Source organism: Oncorhynchus tshawytscha, linkage group LG10 (genome assembly GCF_018296145.1).
Source record: "Oncorhynchus tshawytscha isolate Ot180627B linkage group LG10, Otsh_v2.0, whole genome shotgun sequence".
NCBI classification, from domain to species: domain Eukaryota; kingdom Metazoa; phylum Chordata; class Actinopteri; order Salmoniformes; family Salmonidae; genus Oncorhynchus; species Oncorhynchus tshawytscha.
Genome location: NC_056438.1, coordinates 36519155 through 36541186, shown reverse-complemented (window position 1 = coordinate 36541186; position 22032 = coordinate 36519155). Strand labels below are relative to the sequence as shown.

At 42.2% G+C, this 22032-nt stretch overlaps 1 protein-coding gene across 2 annotated transcripts in view; it reads right to left on the bottom strand.

The window, feature by feature from the left end:
• Window positions 1-22032, bottom strand: part of pex5lb (peroxisomal biogenesis factor 5-like b) — a 156962-nt gene that overhangs the window by 56008 nt on the left and 78922 nt on the right. For both annotated transcript variants that reach the window (XM_024435030.1, XM_024435031.1), the window contains one exon: window positions 5017-5247. In XM_024435030.1, coding sequence (XP_024290798.1) covers window positions 5017-5247 — 231 coding nt within the window. The remainder of the gene's footprint in view (window positions 1-5016; window positions 5248-22032) is intronic.

Genomic DNA, 22032 nt, shown 5'->3' with positions numbered 1-22032 from the left:
AAGTTCAAGATTTATAAATTGCAATGGTTGGTGTGGATTTAGCTGGTTGCGCAATTTACAATCAAATCTATGTGTATGAAAGTTTTGAAAAATTGCCCCTAGGTCAGTCAGTGTCAGTAGCTAGGTTTACATTCATTTTCACCCCAGTGGTGTGTTTCCCACCAAACAGACTTGTTGCGGATAAAAGTCAGTGTGTGATGACATAGTGCACACAAAATATAATTCTTTGCTTATGTTTTCATGTACCAAATAAAGTTCAATGTGTTTCCCTCACATTTTTAACTCTACCGATAGTTTTGTCTCAAACTGTTGCGTTAAATAGCAAATGTGCCGATTCTATTCCTGGCACTTGCGCTCTAGCCAACAGCTCGCAGATACAGTGCAAGTAGGCTAGTCCCTGATGATGATTATTATGGATAAGAGCAAGAATATTTTTTATTTGTCAAGTGGCAGTCAAGCATCAATCATCATGTCAGCAGAATAAGGCCCTCGATATTTATTAGAAAGGAGCATCAAGATCACTGTGCACTTTCACCACCCTGTGAAGTTCATCGTAAATTATTTCATCTGTAGCCTAATGAACTACATGGTTTCCCAAGTCGTAGTAGGAGGACCACACACACACCATATCATTGCGTGACTCAAATTTGATTTCCATATGATGGTTATTATATCAATATTTACACATAAATACGTTTATAACTCCATTTCTCGCATAATTTATTTTACCAAAATAAAAAGATCCCACCACGTCGAATGAACAAATGATCTGTCAATATTTATACAATTTTACCGAAGCTACCTGTTTCCATCATAGCTGTCATGATTTTATTTTTTATACTGATTGACTTTACTGATTGACTTTAAAACTGTGGATGGAAACGTGGTTATAGAGACATCTAAATTAGACATTAGGCTAAGGACAGAGATTACAATCAATCAGCAGCAGCATTTAATCCTGTCACTGCATAAATCAAATGACAATACCATGATGATGTAGAAAATAGGATAGCTGTGTGGCTTGAGGCTTTGCACTGGTCAATTGACCAATTTATTACTTACTGGCAAACTGACATTTCTACATGAAAGGAATTTGTCAATCCAGTGAAACCTTAATCTGGCCTATTTTAAAGTAGCTCTGAGCAGTGATTTGGGACACAGGGATTTAAGACAAAACAGTAACAGGAATGGAGTGAAGAGATTGTTATGCCTTTTGTATCCTTCTCATGAAAAGCACATTATTATTATTAAACACATTCAGTGCCTTCAGAAAGTATTTACACCCCTAGACTGTTTCCACATTTGTTGTTACACAGTCTGAATTTAAATTTGAGCACATTAAAAATGAAAAGCTAAAATGCCTCGAGTCAATAAGTATCCAACCCCTTTGTTATGGCAAGCCTAAATAAGTTAAGGAGTAAACATTTGCTTAACAATTAACATAAGTTGCCTGGACAATAACAGGGTTTAACATGATTCTGAAACAAATACCTCATCTCTGTACCCCACACGTACAATTATCTGTAAGGTCCCTCAGTCAAACAGTAAATTTCAAACACAGATTCAACCACAAAGACCAGGGAGGTTTTCCAATGCCTCGCAAAGACATTGAATATCCCTTTGAGCATGGTGAAGTTATTAATTACACTTTGGATGGTGAATCAATACTCCCAGTCACTACAAAGATACAGGCGTCTTTCCTAACTAAGTTGCCCTAGAGAAAGGAAACCATTCAAGGATTTCACCATGAGGCCAATGTATAGAGTTTAATGGCTGTGATAAGGAGACAACTGAGGATGGATCAACAACACTGTTGTTACTCCACAGAGTGAAAAGAAGCCTGTACATAATAAAATATTCCAAAACATGCATGCTGTTTGCAATAAGGCACTAAAGTAAAACTGCAAAAAATGTGGAAAGAAATTCACTTTATGTTCTGTATACAAAGTGTTATGTTTGGGGAAAATCCAAAAACACATCACTGAGTACCACTCTTCATATTTTCAAGCATGGTGGTGGCTGAATCATGTTATGGGTATGCTTGTCATCAACAAAGTCTAGGGAGTTTTTTATGGTAAAAAGAAATAAACATATCAAAAATATTTCAAGAGCAGGCTTTTTCCATCTTCGTAACATTGCACAAACCTGAAATATTTTGTAAAAAAATGGTACAGAAAAACTAATCAATGATTTGTGACTTTAAGATTAGACTACTGCAATGCTCTACTCTCTGGCTACCCGGATAAGGCACTAAATAAACTTCAGCTAGTGTTAAATACAGCTACTAGAATTTTGACTAGAACCAATACATTTGATCATATTACTCCAGTCCTAGCCTGGCTTCCTCTTAAAGCTAGGGCTGATTTCAAGGTTTTACTGCTAACCTACAAAGCATTACATGGACTTACTCCTACTGTACCTATCTCACCGATTTGTTGCTGCCGTACATACCTACGCTACGTTCACAAGAAGCAGGCCTTCTAAGCAAACAACTGGATGCAGAGCTTTCTCCTAAAGAGCTCAGTTTTTGGTCGGCCGGTCCATGTGAGTCTTTACTCAAGACTCATCTCTTCTGACCCAGGGGTGCGAAGGTAAACAACAAGGCACTGGAGTGACGAACCACCCTTGCTGTCTCTGCCTAGTCGGCTCCCTTCTTTCCACTTGGATTCTCTACCTCTGACCCTATTACGGTGGCTGAGTCACTGGCTTGTTTGCTCTCTCCCATCCTTCCTTTCCTCGGGCAAGTGCGGTGGGGAGATCGTCACGGGCTATACTCGGCCTTAGGACCATGCCTCAGGACGACTTGTGGCTGTCCTCATCCCCAGTCCACCTGTTCGTGCTGCTGATCCAGTTTCTGCTGTTCTGCCTGCGGCTATGGAACCCTGACCTGTTCACCGGTCATGCTATCTCGAACAGCTCTTGCGCTCTTTTCTCTCCCTCCCTCCCCCCAGCACCTGCAGTCTTGACCTCTGAATACCTCTGAATGATAGGCTCTCCAACTGACAAATATTGTACAATTCTGTTGTGTAAATCTCTTAGAGCCTTTATTTTTTCTTAGGGGGAAAGAGATTAGAGACTTATCCAGAAAGACTCACAGCTGTAATCGCTGCTAAAGGTGACTAACAGTTTTACATTAGAGTATTTTGTGTACAGTGAGGGAAAAAAGTATTTGATCCCCTGCTGATTTTGTATGTTTTCCCACTGACTAAGAAATGATGAGTCTATATTTTTAATGGTACGTTTATTTGAACAGTGAGAGACAGAATAACAAACAAAAAATCCAGAAAAACGCACGTCAAAAATGTTATAAACTGATTTGCATTTTAATGAGGGAAATGAGTATTTGACCCCCTCTCAAACAGGACGATTTTTGGCTGCCAGGTGTCTTTTATACAGGTAACGAGCTGAGATTAGGAGCACGCTCTTAAAGGGAGTGCTCCTAATCTCAGTTTGTTACCTGTATAAAAGACACCTGTCCACAGAAGCAATCAATCAATCAATCAGATTCCAAACTCTCCACCATGGCCAAGACCAAAGAGCTCTCCAAGGATGTCAGGGACAAGATTGTAGACCTACACAAGGCTGGAATGGGCTACAAGACCATCACCAAGCAGCCCGGTGAGAAGGTGACAACAGTTGGTGCGATTATTCGCAAATGGAAGAAACACAAAAGAACTGTCAATCTCCCTCGGCCTGGGGCTCCATGCAAGATCTCACCTCGTGGAGTTGCAATGATCATGAGAACGGTGAGGAATCAGTTCAGAACTACACAGGAGGATCTTGTCAATGATCTCGAGGCAGCTGGGACCATAGTCACCAAGAAAACCATTGGTAACACACTATGCCGTGAAGGACTGAAATCCCGCAGCACCCGCAAGGTCCCCCTGCTAAAGAAAGCACATATACATGCCCTTCTGAAGTTTGCCAATGAACATCTGAATGATTCAGAGGACAACTGGGTGAAAGTGTTGTGGTCAGATGAGACCAAAATGGAGCTCTTTGGCATCAACTCAACTTGCCGTGTTTGGAGGAGGAGGAATGCTGCCAATAATCCCAAGAACACCATCCCCACCGTCAAACATGGAGGTGGAAACATTATGTTTTGAGGGTGTTTTTCTGCTAAGGGGACAGGACAACTTCACCGCATCAAGGGGACGATGGACGGGGCCATGTACCGTCAAATCTTGGGTGAGAACCTCCTTCCCTCAGCCAGGGCATTGAAAATGGGTCGTGGATGGGTATTCCAGCATGACAATGACCCAAAACACACGGCCAAGGCAACAAAGGAGTGGCTCAAGAAGAAGCACATTAAGGTCCTGGAGTGGCCTAGCCAGTCTCCAGACCTTAATCCCATAGAAAATCTGTGGAGGGAGCTGAAGGTTCGAGTTGCCAAACATCAGCCTCAAAACCTTAATGACTTGGAGAAGATCTGCAAAGAGGAGTGGGACAAAATCCCTCCTGAGATGTTTGCAAACCTGGTGGCCAACTACAAGAAATGTCTGACCTCTGATTGCCAACAAGGGTTTTTCCACCAAGTACTAAGTCATGTTTTGCAGAGGGGTCAAATACTTATTTCCCTCATTAAAATGCAAATCGATTTTTAACATCTTTGAAATGCATTTTTCTGGATTTTGTTGTTGTTATTCTGTCTCTCACTGTTCAAATAAACCTACCATTAAAATGATAGACGGATCATTTCTTTGTCAGTGGGCAAACGTACAAAATCAGCAGGGGATCAAATACTTTTTTCCCTCACTGTAGATCATTGACAAAAAATGAAAATTAAATCCATTTTAATCCCACTTTGTAACAACAAAATATTGAAAAATTCAAGGGGTGTGAATACTTTCTGAAGGCACTGTAAGTGTCCTCCCAATATGAATGTCTAATGATATTGCTGTAGGAACACAGTATGAAGACAACTGCATGTTGTAACACTCAAACACACAACCCCCCATGCACAAAACATTCACCCACCCTCCCTCAATCCAAACACACACATCGTGCAGTCAATACCTGACTCTAGGGAGACCCTCTCGGGAGCTAGTGGGGTGCGAGCGCTCGATGCGCGCTTCACCTCCACCTGGATGAGCTCTGTCTCATCTCGTCTATTCCCTCTCCGTGGGCTGTTTTTAGAATTTCCCTTACAGGGCCCCAAGGGGCTCGGACGCTCCCTGACGCTGACCTTCCTGCTACTGCGTTCACTGGGCTCACTCAGGTCCACCAGGTCAAGGGCTGAGGATAGAACTGAGGAGACACACAAACAGAAGGTCATTTCTGTGTAGTCATAAATGTAGTTGTGTTACTGCTGAATTAACAACTTGGGAAACACTTTCTAGGAGAACATGTAATGCATACAAAAGACTTGAGAGACAGCCTATTCTAATTCTATCCATCCCCCTGACCCTATAACCCTTCTATGCTTGCAGATCTGAGTTGTCTGGATAAGTATAAGCAGACTGTGTAGTGGTAGGACTTCTACCATATTGTTTACTTCTTACAGATCTGCAAACATCAAAGGGTTAGAGCAGTGTTTCCCAAACCTATTATTCTCATCCCCCTTTCACTTAGTTGATCTATTCGGTAACACTTTATTTGGATATTCCATCTATAGATGCTCACTTAGTTGATCTATTCGGTAACACTTTATTTGGATATTCCATCTATAGATGCTCAACAAACCATCTGTAGACTATCAGCAGCATTTCAACTGCATATCAGTTACATATTGGTTTCCTTTCATTGTAAGCCGTATATGGACAGCAATCTGTGCTTTGGTTTAGTTTCCTTAGCGGCACTGTTTCCACAACGATATTGGATTTCACACATCATGTTCAAATTATCTCAGTGATGTTGTTGAGCTCCACGATTTTAGATACTTTCGTATGATTTGGACATGATGCGTGAAACCCAATATCGTTCCAATGACTTGAATGTCATTTGAGCCACAAATGCTAAAACATTAGCATGTGGAAACAGTGTCAGAGAAACTAAACCGAGGCACGGATTGCAGTCATACCTTGTCCATAGACTGCTTACAGCAGAGGTATTCAAAGTCGGATTTGCAGTGGGGTCACCACTAGGAATTGCAAAAATTAAGAGTACAGTTTATTCTATGGGACAATATACATTGAGTGTACAAAACATTAAGAACACCTGCACTTTACATAACATAGATTTCACTTGGATTCACTTGGTCAGTCTATGATCCCTTATTGATGTCACTTCAATCAGCGTAGATGAATGGGAGAAAACAGGTTAAAGAAGGATTTTTAAGCCTTGCGACAATTGAAACATGGATTGTGTATGTGTGCCATTCAGAGGGTGGATGGACAAGACAAAATATTTAAGTGCCTTTGAACAGGGTATGGTAGTAGGTGCCAGGCACACTGGTTTGTGTCAAGAACTGCAACGCTTATTTTTTTACGCTCAACAGTTTCCCGTGTGGACCACCAACAAAAGGACATCCAGCCAATTTGACACAACTGTGGGAAGCATTGGAGTCAATATGAGCCAGCATCCCTGTGGAACGCTTGACACCTTGTAGAGTTTACTCCAACTTGACACCCTGATGAACTGAGGCTGATCTGACGGGAAAAGGGGGAATGCAACTGAATATTAGTTTTCTTAATGTTTTATACACAGTGTAAAAACGTTACTGATAAAAAAAATAAAAAAATAAAATACAATTTTATTGAGTAAATGCATATACTGGTTTTCCTAGAGAGATGAAAAAGCAATAACTAACTAAGGTTATTTGTTGACGTGAATTTCCAGTGAAAGAAATGGGTTCCCAGAAATTCTAGTAGAAAAAGAAATGGGGTCCCTGCTGAAAAAATTTGAATACCACTGGTTTACAGGGTAAGGAAGCCAACGGAATTGTGTAATTTGGGTGAACTATCCCTTTAATAGCATTCTAGTAACTATTTGTAGATAGTCCCAAAGCGTATCTAAATCAAGTGAAACACAAGTTGAGCTTAGTCTGTATAGCATAGACCTTCAACTATCTACTTCACATTCAAATATATATCAACTGATGGGCATGTTGCAATTGTGCAATTACCAATACTCTAGTAACGCTCTGTAGACATGCATTGGGACATGGATATGGACATGGGACATGGATATATGGAAATAAAGTGATTAACTTAATATGCAATAATCAACCAACACATCCAAATGTGCAACTGATGTCGGGATGACTGAAATGACCTTTAGACACTGGAGCACCCAGGGAAATAAATCAAGAGGGAAGCTAACAAACAAGCACTAAGCTTAAACGTGTCTCTTTCCTGTTGGTGATGAAGAAACGCATCAGAAGCATGATGTTAAACTCAATGTTTTAATGAACAAAAATTGTCTATCAACATTTTTGGCCTAATTGCTAAAGGCTGCCAGTGCATGTTGGGCCATTGCTTGAGGAGAGTGAGTGAAAGAGAGAGACATCGCAGCACCAGGGAAGTTGAATTCAATTTGGGGAAAAACTCATGTACGTTTTTCTTTTTCTGAACTGGTTCTATCGAATGTAACAAAGTACCATCTTCCTGCAACAAGGAAAACATGTTTGTCCTCATCTTAGTTGAAGGGGGAAGTAGCTCCCCCTTTCTCTTCATCTCTGTGACCTTTACTTGAATATCACCAACCATGCATAACGTTGCTGTTACGGTTTTCTTCAGTCGAAGGAGAGGCGGACCAAAATGCAGCGTGGTAATTTTGATACATGTTTAATAACCGAATAAACATGAACAATACAAAAAAAATAAACGTACCATGAAAACCTAAACAGCCTATCTGGTGAAAACACAGACAGGAACAGAATCACCCACCAACCAAGGACCAAGCGGCGAGGTAAACAGAGGCAGCAGCAGCAGCAGGAGAAGCAACAGGTGCAGCAGGAGCAACAGCAGCAGCAGCAAAAGCAGGAGGAGCTAGCACGGCAGAGCGGCTGGAAGTAAGGAGCCATGGATGGAATTGGAGCTGTCGGCGAAGCTGAGTGCTGAGTATGAGAGTGTTGAGGATATATTGGACAGAATAGAGAGAAGGCTGTTGGTTTGGCATAGTATGCAAGGCATTCGCCCTGAGGTGCGTGTCCCCAGCCCGGTACCACCAGTGCCGGCACCCCGCACCAGGCTGTCTCTCCATCCCATCAACACAGGTGCTCCCGCCTGTTCTGCGCTGCCGGAGTCTCCCGCTTGTTTAGCGCTGCCAGAGCCTTCAGATCCGCCAGTCAGCCAGAATCTTCCAGATCCGCCAGTCAGCCAGGATCCACCAGTTAGCCAGGATCTGCCGGAACCGCCAGTCAGCCAGGATCTGCCAGAACCACCAGCCAGCCAGGATCTGCCAGAGCCAACTACCTGCCTGAGCTTCCTCTCAGTACTGAGCTTCCTCTCAGTCCCGAGCTTCCCCTCAGTCCAGAGCTTCCCCTCAGTCCCGAGCTTCCCCTCAGTCCCGAGCTGCCCCTCAGTCCCGAGCTGCCCCTCAGTCCCGAGCTGCCCCTCAGTCCAGTGGGGCCCTTGGTGAGGGTTACTAGGCCAAGGTCAGGGGCAAGGGTCGCCAATCAAAGGACGCGATGCAGGTGGACTAAGACTTTGTTGGAGTGGGGTCCACGTCCCGCGCCGGAGCCGCCACCGTGGACAGACGCCCACCCGGACCCTCCCCTTTGGGTTTAGGTGTCCGCACCTTGGGGGGGGTTCTGTCATGCCCTGGTCTAAGTATTTTGTGTTTTCTTTATTATTTTGGTCAGGCCAGGGTGTGTCATGGGTTTTTTTATGTGGTGTGTTTTGGGGTTTTTCATAGGTATTGGGATTGTGGCTTAGTGGGGTTTTCTAGCATAGTCTATGGCTGTCTGGAGTGGTTCTCAATCAGAGGCAGGTGTTTATCGTTGTCTCTGATTGGGAACCATATTTAGGCAGCCATATTCGTGAGTGTTTCGTGGGTGATTCTGTTCGTGTCTCTGTGTTAGTTTGCACCAGATTAGGCTGTTTAGGTTTTCGTATTACGTTTAATGTTTTTGAACTGTTCGTGTTCTTTCTTTATTAAACATGAATCTAAATAACCACACTGAATTTTGGTCCGATCCCTGCTACACCTCCTCGTCAGAGGAGGAGATAGAAGAAAACCGTGACAGTTGCCAGAGGTGTATTCAGTTCGACAGAGTAGTGTGCAATGTATAATTAAAAGGAAACTGTACTGAACGACCAGTATAAGAACGGTGTGTTTATGGTGACCCATAGAGCGTTTGTGTATGTGTATGGTGTGTGCTGCACATGGGTGATGCACAAGTTTTTCACATTCCTTATGTCCTTGAAAAGTCTACCAAGGACTCCATGTTTGTGTCTCCTGCCCCAACGTATATCCACTCTATGAAGCAGAGCTTCCTCTTTAGGGACTTCTTTGACCGGTTTCCATGCCACACTTCCTTCTTGTAAATCTGCCACGCCCTTTCAATATTCTGAGTGTGCAGACCTGTAAGTGGGTCTACATAATTCTGACTGTGGTTGACCTGTAATCCTCCTTTGAGAAACCTGCAAAGGCTCTCCACTTGTCACTGACTACCATAATCTAACGCTTCACATGCTTCTTGATGACAGCAACCAGGGTCTCCTTGTTCCTCCTCTTCACAAGCCGAGGGATTGTGACGACTGGAGTTGCACCGGATCGCCAACATTTCCGAACACCCATGTCTTTGTCCTCCATGTATTTCCAAAGTGTCCTCTGGTGTACTGGAATTAAATAGTGTCAAAGTATCATTAGTGAACAAGGAATCAACCTACCCATTAAAGAGGCAATCTGCAGTTCAAAAGATAAAGTGAAACCCCACCACAGTTTTGGTAAACAGCTGAGGGATGGAGCTGGATAAATGTAAATCTCTCAAATTCCTAAACAGAGCTAAGGATGCAATGACTGACCATCCATGATATCAACATGGGCTTTTTAACAGACAGAAATATTCCTCAGTTTCATCAGCTTTCCGGGTGGCTGGTCTCAGACGATCCCGCAGGTGAAGAAGCCGGATGTGGAGGTCCTGGGCTGGCGTGATTACACGTGGTCGGCAGTGGTGAGGCCGATTAGATGTACGCCACATCAGGAGGCCTGATATATTCAGTTTCAATATGGTAACTATTGCATTCATTGTCTGTGTATCAAGTTAAAAACCATAATTTCAAGTTTACCAAAGTTTAATATATTCAACTTCTCAGATGCGTCTAGATTCAGTTCTTAAATTCAGTTCTCTAATTTCAGATTCAAAACCAGAGACAACATCTTGGTACTGTACCTTGCCAGCAAGAAATGGTAAAAGAGAACAGAGAATCAAACACTATGTTAAGCAGGTTTCTGGTGTTTTCTGAAGCCAATGTAGCATGTTGAATGTATGTTCTTTATACGAATTTGGCACTAGCATTTTAACTGTTTGGGCTATAAGCTATTATGACCCCATTCTTGAAAGCGAAGTTTCTCTGGAACATGGTGGTGCCTTCTGTTCCCCTCAATGGACACATTAGAAGGAGAGGGGGGAAAAACAGCATTTTGGCCCGCATTACAATATAGTTAAATACCTTTTCTTGCTCTTGTGACTTACTGGTTGCGAACCGGGTCTCCTGCACGTCAGAAGACTGTTTTAGCCCACTTAGCTGAAGCCCATCCGAATGAGTACAGGAAGCTAACAAGTCTCCAGCAAGGTTACATTTTGACCTTATACATACTTTTGACCTCATACTCCATCATAGCACCAATATAGCTGACTGCATTTGAACTCATGCCCACTGCACAACAACACTTTCTGTGGCAAACAGAAGCAGAAGGATCTGTGCACCTCAATGGAAGTGCAACAGAGGTGGTTTGGTGATCCATGCATGTGATGAGCAAACTTATTGCCTGAGACCTGAAGACATGTTAGTTTGACTGATGGGTTTATAACCCAATCCTGCGCGCCAGACAATGTAACTTGTCTCTGAAATGTTAGTTATCACGCAAATGTGGTCCCCGGACCACCTGTGTTACACTTCACCCCCCTTTGACCTCTTCCTTAAAGAGACCAATCAAAGTAACATAACCAATGCCTAGGCTTTAGCTCAGTAGGCTAACAAAGTCTTAACCCAGTCACGTTACCCTTATAATGTGTACTTGAAACAAACCAATCTTCAGTTTCTCATCACATAAGCCTGGGTCACCAAACGACTCTTTTGATGATTAACCTTGCTGGATTTTGCAGACTTGTATTAGTGTAGCAGATTGGGATCTGTGAAACTCACTCCTCAGCCTGAAGTCTGACCCCTTGCGCTATTGAAGAAGCCTTTTTTAATGGCGTGATGGTATGGTACAGGAGGACGGTCACGTGTGTTTTTGAAGCAGAGGTCCCGAGTTTGAGTCTCTGTATAAGCTGAATCAGGGGGAAGCGGTACTCGCTAAGCAAGCTGGACTCTCACAACAGCCTGAAGTCACCCTATCAAGCCTAGCTAGCTAAGTCAGACCTGCTGGCTACTGGCCAAATTAGCTAACGTTCTTGATTCGAGTTAAGATAAATAAAACATCTCAAATCAGCTACTCACTTTAACTGCTTTGAGATATTTTCTGAATAGTTTCTCACTTTGTTTTTCCAGTTGTCAGTTCGACCACAGCATTTACACTCATTTGTGGCGCCCAAATAAAAAAAGACGGTTTCAATTCTGCAGCAGAAACAAAAGTGGTTCTTGTTGCTAGGCTACCAGTTACAGTGCTTGTAGCTTGCGGTTTGCACATTTATAAATTATATGGATTTAATATATAACAAAGTATTGAGCATGTCCTCAAAACTCAAATAATCACACAATGTATATCAAAACGCATATCAAGATCCTGATACGGACCTCAATCAAGAGCATATGCATTGTATTTGTTGAGAAAATATACTATGTAGCCCTATTGTTAGCCAACAGATCCGCCGACCCACTTGCTTACAGCTGCACTAGGGTCAGACAGGCTTCCTGTATAGATTAAGACACTGTGGAGCCAGCGTGAGATATATTTTAGAAAAAGCACATCAATCCAGGGATGAGAAATGCACTGTACTATGAATTGCCCCATTATTCCAACTGTTACCCCAAGACGATTGAACTTATGCTAGTTTTTTGGTTTGTTATTAAAGTTGTATATATTTTTTTCACAAACATTTTTTTTAAACAACGTACAGCATAAAAATATTGAGCATGACATCCAGACATATCCTCTGAAGGGGTTAAACCAAGGCCTCATACCTTTTAAAGGGTTAATAAATTGTGTTATGATAAACTGTAAGGAGACCTCGGTGTGTGGTAACATCTGTTTGAAGGGGACAACACTCAAGACACTATCAGAAGGCGGAAACCGTGGCTGAGTTTCTGCGAACACGACTGTTTCCCTGAGAACACAAGGCAGCCACAGGCCTGATGAAAACAGCCTCCTGTCAGAAGATGCTTAGACTCATTCACCTTGTTATGACCCTATACTTGTGATGAGAAGTCATGTTTCGGTCAAACCCACTTCTGAGCTTTTAATTGCTGACAAGATGGTTGCTGCTGTCAGGGAGAGGTTAGATTTATTAAAATGTTGTTGCCAGGGAAAGTCCCGCAAGGGGGACAGGATGTCTTAGACACTTTGCAGAACCTGGGGAGAGAATCATATATTGTACTCTGTACCAACTTCTGCCTATAATTGTATTACTAAAGGATATCTTAATACTTATTAAACAAAGAGTCAGTGTTTACTTTCTACTACAAATATATAAGTTTGTAAATTATATAGACCTAATCATCTGTTAAAGAAATTGACCAACACTTTGGTGAGCTTTCCAGGATCGAGTGACCACTTCGCTAGACTGACCATTGATCCACGTGCAAGAGCTACAAAATTATAAGGTAAGCAGACGCATGTTATGTCTAAAGTCTAAGTTTGCTATAGCACGTTGTGGTTAATGAGTGGCACCTCGCTGTTAAATTTATACAAACCTACATTTCTGTGTAATGATGAAATAATTGAAAGTGTGAACCTATTGTTGGGAAATTCTTCGGAGGAAGCACAGACCGCCTAGGTGGAAATAGGTTATAAATTCCTAGGTTAAATAACAAGTTAATGACTTTGACAAAGAAGATGAGATTTGGTGATAGGGCATAAATTCCAAGTATAAAACACCGATATTTGATAGAATTGAGAGTTATTAAAATATCTTCTAATAATTTAGATTGTAATTGTTCTGTTTATGATATTTTCTGTGTGTTATTACTGGATGGTGGGACATTTAATCAGGAGTTAGTTATAAACAAAATAATGACTGTGTATTTGAGTTAACTGGAGTGGACATTTGGATCAGACGCTCGAAGAGTTGCCTGTGGGGGTATAAACCTTAATGCATACACCCTGTTGTATTAGGAAATACACCTACCCGTGTGTTACTGACCCATGTTATTTTAGAAGGAACTAGTTTCGAAGTAGTAGTTTCTCCTTTGGAAGGAGAACATTATCACAGGGATACCAGAATCGTAGTGGGGGTTGTACCAAAACTTATATCAGTTATAAATCATCTTGAACCTTTTACTGTTCCGTGGTTGCTCCATAGAGGATGTTTATATTACACCACCCATACATTACATGGTATTCAATTATCATTTACTTATCACCATGTTCTCAATACACTTACACAACGTAAGGGGTAGATTATACGCACATATAGGGATATTTTGCAGTTCATTTATCTTTACATTACACGCAGAGCCTAATTTAAAAAGAAATGGAAAACATTTTTGAGATATGGCTGATGGGAGCTCAGAGTTGTCTCAACAGTTTTAAATTGGGAAATACCCCACTGTGGAAAAAGACAACCTGGGTTTTCAAGAAATGGCATGAGTGGACCAAAGAGGCTTTTGAATATAGATGGCCTACGGATGGATCATTTAACAAGACCAAATATCAACATGTGCAGGACATTGTGAAAAGACAGGAAAATAAGTCCACCCTGTTTACCGTGACTGCTTTGGCAATGTTAAAAACTGAGGGTAATCTATTCTGGACTCAACAGAAAGCTACCTGTTTGAAAAAGGAATTGACAAAGATTAAAGATGCTGGCTCTCTTAAGAAAGAGAAGCTTCCTCTGGAGTGTAGCGCCCCTACCATATGTTCCACTGCCCCCTCCCTGCTGCGGAGATAGGTTTAAAAGAATGTATCCACTACTCCCAAACAAACTAGTAGCTCCAGGTGCTTGGTCTCCAGGACCAGAGGGAGGAAGAGCCCCGAGCCAAGGAGGGGATTCAGATGGTACCAGGAAGGTTGTCTTTACTGGAGACTTGACTTTTCTGAATACGGAGACACGGGAACCTACTCCCCTGCCAGACCAAGATGACAACTCTCCCCCACCACCAGGTAGAATGTATCAAGAACTAGGGGATATATGGAATGATGCCAGGGCACACTCAACGCTTCTCTACCCTAGAGTTACCACAGCATAGGACCTCATGGCAGCTCAAGAAAAGAAGGTGCAGAGAGAAATGGATAAAGCTGTTGACAAAATTAGACGACATTGCGATGATGACAGACAGACAAAACGTTGAGTGTAAGTAACATAAAGGAAGACTGAGGAAAGAGCAAAGAAAGGCTGGACTTGACACACAGCTCAAAAAGGCCCAGCTAGCCCAGCTGGACAAAGGAAAGACCAACAACCTGACGGTGGCTGTAACTTCAGCCATCAAGCAACAACAACCACCAACACAACCTCCTCAACCACCTGCAGCTCAGTTCCCTCCTCAGCCATATGGGAACCCACAACGATACCTACCACCACTTAGACTGGACTGAAGATACAACAATTGACCTGGGGGAAGGTAATACTATTAAGGCTCCCTTTCTGAACTCTCCAGCCACTCCCGTTCGCCTACTGGGTAGACATTTTCCTGATCAAGTCCAACATGATTCAAAGGCACGACCTGACCTTTATGATGATCCTCGTGAGCTCCCTGATGTTGCTCTCTTTGTTGAAGTCTCTGCCTTTATTGATAAGGATACTGGTAGGAAACATGCACGTTTTGGTATAGTCTCACTGGATAGGTCACTGTTGACTGAACAGCCCATGCCTGAATATTGCTCTGCCGAGCTGTTGGCACTTACTGAAGCATGTAAATTATGTAGTGGTTTGAAGGTTAACATGTATTCTGACTCTGCATACACCATTGGTGTTTGCCTGTTTTGGATAGGGGTTTGGAAAGGTAGGGACTGTGTTAACGCGTCTGGTACTCCTATCAAGAACCGCATACAGATTGAATCCCTGATGGAGGCCATGTTGCTTCCAGCTGAGTTGGCTATTCTCAAGGTCCGTGCCCACACAGGCAACACTGATAGCATTAGTTTAGGTAATGCTGCTGCTGATGCTCCTCAGAATGCTGCTTCTCACTGCCATACTCATGCCGTTATGCTTACTACCCTGTGTAAGTCTGAAATCACTGATCTGGACCAACACCAGGCTACGGATGCACTTAATCACCCTTTGTGGGAGTCTAGAGGCTGCTCTAGGGCCCCTGATGGCCTTTGGAGGCAGTCCCTCTCTGGCAAACCTCTCATCTCCTCTGTGTGTCGCCTGGCAAGGGGTCATGCGCCAAGGGGGAGATGGTAAGACTAATATCTGACACCTGGTTTTGTCCAAATCTGATTGGAATTACTACATGCATGCAATACAACATTGGTAAGTGTACCCTCCTGAAACCAGGGAAATTTCCAGCACCGGCCGGCCCATTCATCCATTTAGCTATGGATTTCATAGACATGGCTGAACTAAAGGAAAGAAAGAGATACTGCCTGGTAATAATTGACTGCTTACCAGGTGGGTTAAAGCATTTCCAACCGTGCACTGTGATACCAAAACGGTAGCAAAACTTCTGGTAAGGGAAATCCCTAGATTTGACCAGAAATTTTTTCTGCAGACAATGACACCCATTTCACAGGAGATGTGGTTGCACAGGTGGCTGCCCAATTGGGGAGTTTGTCATCTACCAAGAGTTTGTTTGTATCTACCACCCACAAAGTAATGGGATTACTTTAAGAGCTAATCAAACCATAAAAGGGGGCTTGCCAAAGCACGTCACTCCACAGGGCAGTCATGGGTAGAGTGTCTCCCCTTTGTGCTTTTTCATCAAGACTATAGCATAAACCGCGGAACAGGGCTTGGCCCACATGAGCGCTTATCTGACCATCCAATGAACGTTCCTTTACACAGACCAATGACTCCAAAACTGACTAACCTGACTACACTGGATGATGATTTGGGTAAATATATGAAGGAACTAATCCATGCTGTTAGGTCTTTGTATTCCCAACACAGGAAGGCCCAGGAAGTTCAAGAACAGGGCGACCCAGACAGCCTGCCTGTTGACGTTGGAGAGTGGATCAAGCTGAATGTCCACAAACAAACATGGAACCACCCCAGATGGATGGGCCCATAACAGGTCATCTCAGCAACACCCACAGCAGTGAAGGTCCAGGAGCACCAGGGGTGGCACCACCTATCACACTGCCAGAAGACGTCACAGCCATCATAACAGATAAGAGTGCACAACCAGACCCAGATGTTGTCACACATGAACATTATGCTCACATTGTTAAAAACAAAACTTGGGGTAAACCTTTAAAAAGGTACATGTTTTTGGTTGTTCTTATTCTGCACCAGCAGTCTCTGCTCAGTGGAATAGAGATCCAGGAGAACCAATTGAAAACCAGTAATCAATGGGTAAACATGGTCCAAAACCAGAGTAGACGAGTCACGCCAAGTGGTTCGTATGTAGTCGTTTTGAAAAACCCTCGGAGTGAGTTGTTTGGATCAATTGTCGTAGGTGATTGGATTAACAACGTCACCTACTCCATGCAGGCCCATATGAATTTGACTATTGCTGGTTTTGCCCTCCTTTCCACTGATGTTCAGAGTCTTAAAGCTGTTATAGCCAGGTACAGTGCGGCAAAAAAGTATTTAGTCAGCCACCAATTGTGCAAGTTCTCCCACTTAAAAAGATGAGAGGCCTGTAATTGCCTGTAATTTTCATCATAGGTACACTTCAACTATGACAGACAAAATGAGAAAAAAAATTCAGAAAATCACATTGTAGGATTTTTAATGAATTATTTGCAAATGATGGTGGAAAATAATTATTTGGTCAATAACAAAAGTTTCTCTCAATACTTTGTTATATACCTTTTGTTGTTAATGACAGAGGTCAAACATTTTCTATAAGTCTTCACAAGGTTCACACACACTGTTGCTGGTATTTTGGCCCATTCCTCCATGCAGATCTCCTCTAGAGCAGTGATGTTTTGGGGCTGCTGCTGGGCAACACGGACTTTCAACTCCCTCCAAAGATTTTCTATGGGGTTGAGATCTGGAGACTGGCTAGGCCACTCCAGGAACATTGAATTGCTTCTTTCGAAGCCACTCCTTCGTTGCCCGGGTGGTGTGTTTGGGATCATTGTCATGCTGAAATACCCAGCCACGTTTCATCTTCAATGCCCTTGCTGATGGAAGGAGGTTTTCACTCAAAATCTCACGATACATGGCCCCATTCATTCTTTCCTTTACACGGATCAGTCGTGCTGGTCCCTTTGCAGAAAAACAGCCCCAAAGCATGATGTTTCCACCCCCATGCTTCACAGTAAGTATGGTGTTCTTTGGATGCAACTCAGCATTCTTTGTCCTCCAAACACATCGAGTTGAGTTTTTACCAAAAAGTTGTATTTTGGTTTCATCTGACTATATGACATTCTCCCAATCTTCTTCTGGATCATCCAAATGCTCTCTAGCAAACTTCAGACGGGCCTGGACATGTACTGGCTTAAGCAGGGGGACACGTCTGGCACTGCAGGAGTCCCTGGCGGCGTAGTGTGTTACTCATGGTAGGCTTTGTTACTTTGGTCCCAGCTCTCTGCAGGTCATTCACTAGGTCCCCCTGTGTGGTTCTGGGATTTTTGCTCACCGTTCTTGTGATCATTTTGACCACACGGGGTGAGATCTTGCATGGAGCCCCAGATCGAGGGAGATTATCAGTGGTCTTGTATGTCTTCCATTACCTAATAATTGCTCCCACAGTTGATTTCTTCAAACCAAGCTGCTTACCTTTTGCAGATTCAGTCTTCCCAGCCTGGTGCAGGTCTACAATTTTGTTTCTGGTGTCCTTTGACAGCTCTTTGGTCTTGGCCATAGTGGAGTTTGGAGTGTGACTGTTTGAGGTTGTGGACAGGTGTCTTTTAGACTCATAACAAGTTCAAACGGGTGCCATTAATACAGGTAACGAGTGGAGGACAGAGGAGCCTCTTAAAGAAGAAGTTACAGGTCTGTGAGAGCCAGAAATCTTGCTTGTTTGTAGGTGACCAAATACTTATTTTCCACCATAATTTGCAAATAAATTCATTAAAAATTCTACAATGTGATTTTCTTTTCTCATTTTGTCTGTCATAGTTGAAGTGTACCTATGATGAAAATTACAGGCCTCTCTCATCTTTTTAAGTGGGAGAACTTGCACAATTGGTCGCTGACTAAATACTTGTTTGCCCCACTGTATAGCCTGGCATTAGATGACATCCTGGATAAGGAGGGGGGATACTGCAGGGCCCTAAATTCTATTTCCACTGACTGAATGTGCTATGCTTCTCCTTGACTCCTCTGACAGAGATTTTGTAAGAATTAACGCGGTTGGCTGATACCTACACCCCTACAGGAGAAGACTCCTGGTTCCCGTTTGGGTGGTTGAAAGATAAATTAGGACATTTTGGATTTAAGTTGTTTTCCATTTTGGTTCCATTACTGCTCCCACTGATCGTTTTGTTAATTTGCATTTGTGCATTCTGTGCAGCTGGCAAATGTGTACTTCATAAGGCTATGCCAGGCATGTTAATGCTTCATGTTCCTCATCCCCCAGACCCTTATTTCTATCCTCTAACGCACCTTTTATGGATGATTCTTATAATCACTATGCTTGAGTTACTTCACTTTTGTTGAGGCCTCAAAGGGCGGTCATGTGTGTTTTTGAAGCAGAGGTCCTGAGTCTCTGTACAAGCTGAATCAAGGGGAAGCGGGACTCGCTAAGTAAGCTGGACTCTGACAATAGTTGTGCTCATCTCAAACGCTGATGTCGCTGTGGAGTGAGTTTGGGGGGTGAATGTAGCAGATGGGGATCTGTGAAAGTCAGCCTTAAGTCACCCTATCAAGCCTAGCTAGCTAAGTCAGACCTGCTGGCTACTGGCCAAATTAGCTAACGTTCTTGATTTGAGAAAATAAGATAAATAAAACATAGCTACTCACTTTAACTGCTTTGAGGTCTTTTCTGAATAGTTTCTCACTTTGTTTTTCCAGTTGTCAGTTCGACCACAGCATTTACACACTCATTTGTGGCGCCCAAATAAAAAAATGACGGTTTGAATTCTGCAGCAGAAAAGTGGTTTTGTTGCTAGGCTAACAGTTACAGTGCTTGTAGCTTGCGGTTTTGCGCCTTTATGTCTAAGAATTATATGGCAATAATATTTCAAATTATTTGTCAATAATATTTCAAATGATTGAACATGTCCTCAAAACTCAAATAAACAGAAAATGTAGTATATCAAAATGCACATAAATATCCTGATACGGACCTCAGTCAAAAAGCATATGTATTGTATTTGTTGAGAATATATACTAAATTCAGCAAAAAAAGACACGTCCCTTTTTCAGGAACCTGTCTTTCAAAGATAATTCGTAAAAATCCAAATAACTTCACAGATCTTCATTGTAGAGGGTTTGTAAAGGGTAAACTGTTTCCCATGCTTGTTCAGTGAACCATAAATAATGAATGAACATGCACCTGTGGAACGGTCATTAACACACTAACAGTTTACAGACGGTAGGAAATTAAGGTCACAGGGTTTGTAGGCCTGTTGTAAGGCAGGTCCTCACGAGACATCACCAGCAATAACATCGCCTATGGGCACAAACCCACCGTCGCTGGGCCAGAAAGGACTGGCAAAAAGTGCTCTTCTCTGGGGGTGATGGTAGGATTCGCGTTTATTGTCAAAGGAATGAGCGTTACACCGAGGCCTGTACTCTACAATTTTAAAGGCAATGCTACCAAATGCTAATTAAGTGTATGTAAACTTCTGACCCACTGGGAATGTGATGAAAGAAATAAATGCTGAAATAAATCACTCTACTATTATTCTGACATTTAACATTCTTAAAATTAAGTGGTGTTCCTAACTGACCTAAGACAGGGAATTTTTATTAGGATTAAATGTCAGGAATTATGAAAAACTGAGTTTAAATGTATTTGGTTAAGGTGCATGTAAACTTCCAACTTCAACTGTAGGCCTACTGTTAGCGAACAGACCCGACCCACTTGCTTACAGCTGCACTAGGGTCAGACAGGATTCCTGTATAGATTAAGACACTGTGGAGCCAGCGTGAGATATAGTTTGGAAAAAGCACATCAATCCAGGGATGAGAAATGCACTGTACTATGAATTGCCCCATTATTACAACTGTTACCCCAAGACGATTGAACTAATGCTAGTTTTTTGGTTTGTTATTAAAGTTGTATATATTTTTTCCACAAACATATTTTTTAAAAACAACATACAGCATAAAAATATTGAGCATGACATCCAGACATATCCTCTGAAGGGGTTAAACCAAGGCCTCATACCTTTTAAAGGGTTAATAAATTGTGTTATGTTAAACTGTAAGGAGACCTCGGTGTGTGGTAAAAAGAAGGCGGAAACCGTGGCTGAGTTTCTGCGAACACGACTGTTTCCCTGAGAACACAAGGTTGCCGCAGGCCTGATGAAAACAGCCTCCTGTCAGAAGATGCTTAGACTCGTTCACCTTGTTATGACCCTATACTTGTGATGAGAAGTCATGTTTCGGTCAAACCCACTTCTGAGCTTTTAATTGCTGACAAGATGGTTGCTGCTGTCATGGAGAGGTTATATTTATTAAAATGTTGTTGCCAGGGAAAGTCATGCAAGGGGGACTGGGGAGGCTAAATGAGTTACAGAATGTCTTAGCTCTCCCCAGTCATATACTGAACTCTGTACCAACTTCTGCCTACAATTGTATTAGAGGGATAATCTAAATACTTAAACAAAGAGTCTGTTTCCTTTCTTCTACCAATATAAGTTTGATAATTATATAGACCTGATCATCTGTTGAAGAAATGGACCAACTCCAACATACAGTGCCTTGCGAAAGTATTCGGCCCCCTTGAACTTTGCGACCTTTTGCCACATTTCAGGATTCAAACATAAAGATATAAAACTGTATTTTTGTTGTTCAATCACAACATTATTGAAATATGGGTTTTGCATATTAATAAGTTGTCAGTCTTTTCTTGCTGTTTCTGTTGCTCAATCACCAACAATACTTCAAAAAAATAGACAACCATTACATATAGACCTATTTTTTCCTCCACTAAAACTGTAAAGGAGTGTAAATTCCATCAGTATGTTGCTAGCATACAAAAGTTGGCCTCAATCTTCGGCAAGAAAGATGTCCAGTTATGATGTTCGCGATTAATGTTTGTTAATGTTTATGTGCGTGGTTTCTGAAAGTACAGAATGATGAATTGTTAGTAATTAGAATACAATATCAGGAAATAGCAATAAAACAATATTACAATGAAGTAACATAATAACACTGCTATAAAAATAAGTTACAATAACAAAATCCCAATTATGAATTATATAAGAAACAGTAACTGAAGAGCTCCACAAGGGGGCAGGGCATGGCTATGCTAAACAAGCCAAATCTTTTTCTTAGATTTCTCACTTACCGTGCATATGTAACAACCTTCTTCATGTCTAGCAGTCGTGTGTTCTCTCCCATTCTTCTCCCTACATCACGCCCAACCTGCATCCCAATCTGTCCTGGAACACCTGCTCTTCTAGGTGCTCTGGATCTCCACATTCATGTTCGGCCCCACACTTCACAAATCTCATTTTCCCTTTAAACACCACCGCCACATACCCAAACCTTTAACAGTTATATCAACGCAATGGTTTCGGAACATAAGCTTGCACATCTTA